Here is a 7,500-nt window from a genome sequence, read left to right on the forward strand (position 1 = left end):
ATTGATACGGCTTCAAATACTGAGAACGATTCACTGATCAATTTATTGGAACATCTGTTCAATAACCTAATAAAACATCTCTGATATTGATTATAGTTCATGAAGCTTTTCAAACAGTTTATGTCGTCAGGAAGGAGATAAATGATGATGATGAAGATGATGATGAAGATGATGATGATGATGATGATGATGATGATGTACTGAGGTCGTAGTGATGATGATGATGATGATGATGATGATGATGATGATGTACTGAGGTCATAGTGATGATGATGATGATGATGATGATGATGTTTTATATTAATGTTCAGCAGAGAAGTTTTAATAAAAAAAAGTTTTAATAAAAAAGTTTTAATTAAATAAAGTTTTAATAAATAAAGTTTTAATAAACAAAGTTTTAATAAAACTATGGTGACTTCTCATCAGCTGTTGGAACAAAATAAACTCAGATTCACTAAAACTTCACAGTTTTAAGAGTTTATTGATTACTGATCGAGTCCGTCTGCAGCTGTCTGAGTCTACCTGGTCACTGATGACATCACATGATCTCTGCTCTGTGATTGGCTGAGCTGTGTGTAAGAGCTCAGCTGCTGCTGACTTTCTGTCAGTCGCTCAGAGTCTGTCAGAGAGTTTCAGAGAGTTTCAGCTGATGAAGATGAAGGTGATGAAGGTGATGAAGGTGTGGGAGCTGCTCCTCATCCTCTCCTGTGTCTCAGCAGACAGTAAGTGTTTGACTCTTTAAACTCATTTCAGCTCTGATACACTGAGACAAACACAGACAGATTAAACATCAGTGTTTCTGTTTCCTCTTCAGTTATACATGAAAATCTTTATGTCAACGGCTGTTCAGAGTCTGATGGAGAGGACATGTATGCACTGGATGGTGAAGAGATGTATTACGCAGACTTCACCAACAAGAGAGGAGTTTACCCTCAGCCTGACTTTATAGATCCTATCAGATACTCGGAGGGAGTTTTTCAAAACTCTCAGGCTCAACTGGAAAACTGCAAACAGAACCTGAAAGTAGCTCAAGAGGCCTATAAAGACATACCACTGAAGTTCGGTAAGACAAATATCACACTCAGATATTCTGGTTCTTTTATTAGTATTTAAAGTACAGATCAGCAGTGATAGTAAATGTTCATGATGTTTAAATAATATTTCATTGATCATTTGATCTCTACTGGTAAAACAGCGTCTGATCAATCACACTTTAGATCACATGACCTGTCGGGTCCAACTGACTCGATTTCTCTTTTATATTAAATCTGATCAAAGAAATTCAGATTTATGAAACTAAACATCTTTTTAACTGCATTTAACTTCCTGGTTTGTTTGTAATTATTAAAAACTGAAACTCATCATGAGAGAAAACAGATCATTATAAATATTTATTAAAATTTATTTATATTTCTCAGATTCATTCACTTTGAATCCATAAATTAATCTAATTGATTTATTGATTTCTGCACTCAGAGGGAAAAAAGACATAAAATAATGAAGAAATATTTAAGATTCCTGAATTAAAAGAACATTTTAGATTTAAATGAAAACAAATGTTCACATATTAGATCATGTCAACATGTTAATAATCAACCCTGTTAACCTCTCAATAGAAACACTTCTGGTACCACAGTGGATATTATATTATTACCTGAGAAACAGTTTGTACATATCACAGTCCCTCTTTAAAACTTCTTCTCCTTCATGGTGGCTCTTTGTCAGAGTTTATGTCTCAATAAACAAACAGCAGAGTGATGTTGATAGTCTGGCTGTTAGCCACTATCAGGCTAGTAGCGCTAGCAGTAACGTTAGCTTGATTATCTGCTTGTCTGACTCTCTGGCTCCTTGTGTTTTAAAGCTCCTGATCTGTACTTTCTCTCCATTTTACCTCCTAGTTAGATTAAAAAACGCATCACCTTGATGATTAACTTGACAGTGTGTGACAACATGCTGTATTCACGTTCACACAGCTTTTAAAACTCCTGGTAGCCAAACAGAGTGGCGGGGCCCGGTTAGGGGGGCACTAAGGGGGTGGAATCAACGACAAAACAAACAGGCCACAGCGCCCCTGCTGGTGCTGTTTGCTGTATGAGACAGAACCTCTTATCAGGGGTGGAGACTCGTCTCTGGTCTGCAGAGGACACAGAGCCGGGGTCTCATTTATAAAACAGTGAGTAGGATCCACACTAAAAGAGCACGTGCGCCAAAAAATAATCAGATTTATAAAACCGTGTGTACACACAAGTGCACATATATTTCCCTTTATAAATCACCGTGGAAATGTGCACGTGGATCAGCCTCATGTCCCGCCTCCTTCAACGCACCAATCAGTCTCTCTGTTTTTAGACGCCCGACCAATCAGTGTCGAGAGTCAGCGTATCGGACCCGCCCACGTCACTCGCGCTCAGCAGCAGCAGAGGAGGGACCGCAGCAGCCATGAACGGACTTTTACTGTTTTATTTCCACGTTTTCAGACGTCTTGAACTTATGTGTGTAACCAAAACAAGCATAAACAACTTATGGTGAAGTCAGACATCTCTGGTTAAATGTTACCCTGCAGCGGGCCAGCTCCCAGTTAACCAGTATGAGTCGTTTTTACACCACACACTCAATATCTACTGTACAATAAACACTGTATTGGTTGATATTGACATACAGGTGTTTCTCTAACTGACACAGTGAGTGCAGGTGGTGAAGATGTGGCGGTGAGTGTGTGTGGCAGCCACCGCGGTGTCTCCAGTGTCTCTGCGCTTAACAACACACATAAACTACACGGGAACTAAACTCATACCTGCTGATATATGCACAGTATAACCAAACATTAAACATCTATCAACACTCTGTCCTGCAAATATGTTTTAGTTACGTTTGTTTAAGTTATTGATGTCATCTTGGATTTCTACAATGGATGATGATAATTTCATCAGTTAGTTAACGTGTCTGAGGTGAAAATGAATCAGTATATTCACACTGAGCTCCTATCAGAGAAAGGAAAGCCTTTACTGACTGTACTGATTAAATTAAAATAAAGATATAAAAATAAAGATAAAATCTTGTGATTAAATGTGTTTATAGTTTATACATTAATAACAAATGAGAAAAACAAACAGCTTCTGTGTTTCTGAGTCTGACAGATAAATAACGTTCAGCAGGAATGAAACAAACTTCATATTTAAACACATCAGTGTGAAAGTTTTGCTGATTGTTGATGTTTATGAATCTATAGATTAAAGTCTGTGATTATTTCAGCAACTGTTGAGTCTGAGTTACAGTTTTATACTTTATTAAACTGTTATTAAAAATGACATAAACAATGTAAAACAGCAATAAATAAAAGTTTATTGTCAGATACATTAAAAACATTTAATGTACTTTTCTGCTATAAACATATTTTCATACATTTAATCAGGTCAACACTCCACTGGGAGCTGATTTAACCTCTAACCAGGTTCAGCATCACCTGATGAATACAGTTAAATGTTCCTGGATGGTTGATCCAGTGTTCTGGGTCAACAGTCTGATCAATAAACGATCATATTGGAGATATGAAACAACATTAATGTGCAGCTAAACAAGAGGCTGTTCTATAAGACAGTACTTCACTATACACAGTACATATTACTATTACAATACTATATACTGTATATATACAGTAGTATTACAATACTATATATACACCGTAGTATTATAATATATAATATATAATATATGCTGATTCACATCTGGCTGTAAAATATTAACAACAGTTATTGAACCAATAGTAGTTAAATATAAATCATCAGACAGAATCAAGTTTTAGGAAAAACATCCACTGAATTCTGTAAAACTGTATAAAGATTAGAGAGGCCTGAACACACAGAATTATATCTGCTGCCTCTGAACATTATCAACAACTATGAGTCAGGTGACCTTCACTCACTTTACTAGAGAGCTTAAAGTCAGGAAGGACTCAGTGACGTCACATCATCGACTGTCACAAACACTGAGGAGCATCAAATAACTTCACAGTCACAAAGGAAATTAACCTACCTGGCATGAAACGACCAAAACACAAACTCAGTGGTTATTTGGTGCTAAAATGCAGGTGTACACTCTCTCTGTATGTCAGCACTAACTGATCAGAAGCTGAAAACATTGACGATGTTCAGATCAGTGATCGATACAGAAACAGATCGACGCAGACAAACATGGCTGCCAACAGAAGAAAGGCTGTTTTCACTGTGATCTGACAGAGCTTCACTGTCTCTGAGGGAACTAAATATTCATTAACAAGCAGCATCATCTGTCCAGAAATCCTCCACCAACAATCATCCTACATGTTGGTAGAAAGCAGCTAAACGTTTATCTGCCTGTTACTAAGAGAAAAGTCTCCTCATTTATTCTACTGTGTTCAATCTTTCTATTGTTGAGCTTCAACCAACAAAGAAGGCCTACATGTAACCTGTGAAGCGAAACCACGAGGTGCCTCGTTTCCTTTGTTCTCCCTGAGACAAAGGAACAGCGCCAAAAGGCTGCTCACAAACTCCATATCCCAAAATGCACCAATTTCACACCTAAGTGCTAAACAGGAAACAGTCTCAACAAACAGTCTCTCAGTGGCAGAGACGCTCCACAGAGGAGCGTCATGATGACACAGCCGTGAACAACGGCAACTTACTTTCTCCTTCACGGTGGCACAAACACAGCAGTAGCCCCGAGCGGGACAAACACAAAACAGTCTAGCGTGGTGAACACAACTAAACAGGCAGCAAACTTTAAATACTCCTCAGAGTAAAGCAGAGAAAAATGGACTCAGCGATCCGTCAACTAACACACAAACTAACACTGCCTCTGTCCAGACTTAAACCTCTTACTTGGTGCTTCAGAAAGCGAGCAGAGTGTGTGTTCAGTCCATCTTTCGGTCCGGCTCTGTTCCTCGGTTCAGATGCTGACGGTGGTCGTCCTCGCGTTGTCGGCAAAGGTTTTACAGCAAGCTGGCTCTCAGTGGCGTGGCGGAGAAAACAGCAGTCGACTCAGTTGAAGAAGAGCGGGGCAGAGAAGTTCTGCATCTTCCTGAAGAAACTCTGTTTCCTCCTTCTGCAGGAGGTCAGAGCGAAGGGCCGGTGATGTCACGGCTGTGTCATCATGACTTCCTCTGTGCAGGAGCGTCTCTGCCAATGAGGGACTGTTTGTTGAGACCGTTTCCTGTTTAGCACCTAGGTGCAACTGAACAGTGCATGTTGGGATATGGAGTCCGAGATGGACTCTCTTTGTTCTCAACTGGGCGCTGTTTCCTGTTATCAGGCCTTGTGAGTTGGATGCAGACTTGCTTTGTCTCATGGAGTATGAGGCACAACAACTGTTTGATTAATACAGCATGTGTGTTTGGAGCAGAATGCATCACATCTGCATTTAAAACAGGCTGAAACCTGCAGGAAATCTGACTCTGACGATTGATTAAACTAATTCTGATCATCCTTCAGGGATTTAGTCAACTCAGTGATCAGATTGAGGTTCAGGTTTGTTATTGTTGCATCTCCAGAGTTCAGCCCTGAAGTTGGTGAATAAAATATCAAAACCAAAAGGACTGAAACTAAAATTATGAAAATAAGAAGAAATTAAGGTTGTAAATATTAGAATTTATTGTCCTTTAAGTGCCCAACTGAACCCGAGGATACCCTGCATTTATGTACAAGGATTGAAAGTGAATATTTATTTAGTATTTTTTAAAATTTGTATCAAAGAATGTGCTTAAATGTTTGATTTTTACTATACAGTCAGTAAAAAGATGATTTTCAACTGTAAAATATTGACCCTCCGTGAAGAGATGGAGACTATAATACATGACTCTGTAGTTAATGCATCTATATTGTACTGAACTCTGTTGCTCAACAGATCCTCCTTCCAGTACGATAATCTACCCGAAAGACAAGGTGGAGCTCGGAGAGAAGAACACGCTGATCTGTCATGTGACCGGTTTCTACCCTGCTCCTGTTGAAGTCTCCTGGACCAAGAACGGACAGAAGGTGACTGAAGGAACCAGCATCAATGTTCCCTTCCCCAACACAGACGGTTCCTTCAGACAGTCCTCCAGACTGGAGTTCATCCCACAGCAGGGAGACATCTACAGCTGTAGAGTGACTCACCCAGCGACCCAACCACTGACCAGGTTCTGGGGTGAGAAACTATTTACATCTACAGTTAACTGACCAAACTACAGCTAATCACCGAGATAACTGACCAAACTACAGCTAATCACTGAGATAACTGACCAAACTACAGCTAATCACTGAGATAACTGACCAAACTACAGCTAATCAGTTAGATAACTGACCAAACTACAGCTAATCAGAGAGATAACTGACCAAACTACAGCTAATCACTGAGATAACTGACCAAACTACAGCTAATCAGTGAGATAACTGACCAAACTACAGCTAATCAGTTAGATAACTGACCAAACTACAGCTAATCACAGAGATAACTGACCAAACTACAGCTAATCAGAGAGATAACTGACCAAACTACAGCTAATCAGTTAGATAACTGACCAAACTACAGCTAATCAGTTAGATAACTGACCAAACTACAGCTAATCAGAGAGATAACTGACCAAACTACAGCTAATCAGAGAGATAACTGACCAAACTACAGCTAATCACTGAGATAACTGACCAAACTACAGCTAATCACTGAGATAACTGACCAAACTACAGCTAATCAGTTAGATAACTGACCAAACTACAGCTAATCAGAGAGATAACTGACCAAACTACAGCTAATCACTGAGATAACTGACCAAACTACAGCTAATCAGTTAGATAACTGACCAAACTACAGCTAATCAGTTAGATAACTGACCAAACTACAGCTAATCAGTGAGATAACTGACCAAACTACAGCTAATCAGAGAGATAACTGACCAAACTACAGCTAATCAGTTAGATAACTAACCAAACTACAGCTAATCAGTTAGATAAGTGACCAAACTACAGCTCATCAGTGAGATAACTGACCAAACTACAGCTAATCAGTTAGATAACTGACCAAACTACAGCTAATCACAGAGATAACTGACCAAACTACAGCTAATCAGAGAGATAACTGACCAAACTACAGCTAATCAGTTAGATAACTGACCAAACTACAGCTAATCAGTTAGATAACTGACCAAACTACAGCTAATCAGAGAGATAACTGACCAAACTACAGCTAATCAGAGAGATAACTGATCAAACTACAGCTTATCACCGAGATAACTGACCAAACTACAGTTAATCAGTTAGATAACTGACCAAACTACAGCTAATCAGAGAGATAACTGACCAAACTACAGCTAATCACTGAGATAACTGACCAAACTACAGCTAATCAGTTAGATAACTGACCAATCTACAGCTAATCAGTAAGATAACTGACCAAACTACAGCTAATCAGTGAGATAACTGACCAAACTACAGCTAATCAGTTAGATAACTGACCAAACTACAGCTAATCAGTGAGATAAGTGACCAAACT

At 39.0% G+C, this 7,500-nt stretch overlaps 1 protein-coding gene across 1 annotated transcript in view; it reads left to right on the forward strand.

The window, feature by feature from the left end:
- Positions 1-584: 584 nt before the first annotated feature.
- LOC122973367 (RLA class II histocompatibility antigen, DP alpha-1 chain-like) overlaps positions 585-7,500 on the forward strand; it is a 9,918-nt gene continuing 3,002 nt past the window's right edge. Inside the window, exons 1-3 of the mRNA XM_044340817.1 lie at positions 585-722; positions 815-1,063; positions 5,878-6,159. Of these exons, the coding sequence (XP_044196752.1) occupies positions 650-722; positions 815-1,063; positions 5,878-6,159 (604 nt within the window). The 5' untranslated portion in view covers positions 585-649. The remainder of the gene's footprint in view (positions 723-814; positions 1,064-5,877; positions 6,160-7,500) is intronic.

This window comes from Thunnus albacares, chromosome 22 (genome assembly GCF_914725855.1).
Source record: "Thunnus albacares chromosome 22, fThuAlb1.1, whole genome shotgun sequence".
Lineage (NCBI taxonomy): Eukaryota > Metazoa > Chordata > Actinopteri > Scombriformes > Scombridae > Thunnus > Thunnus albacares.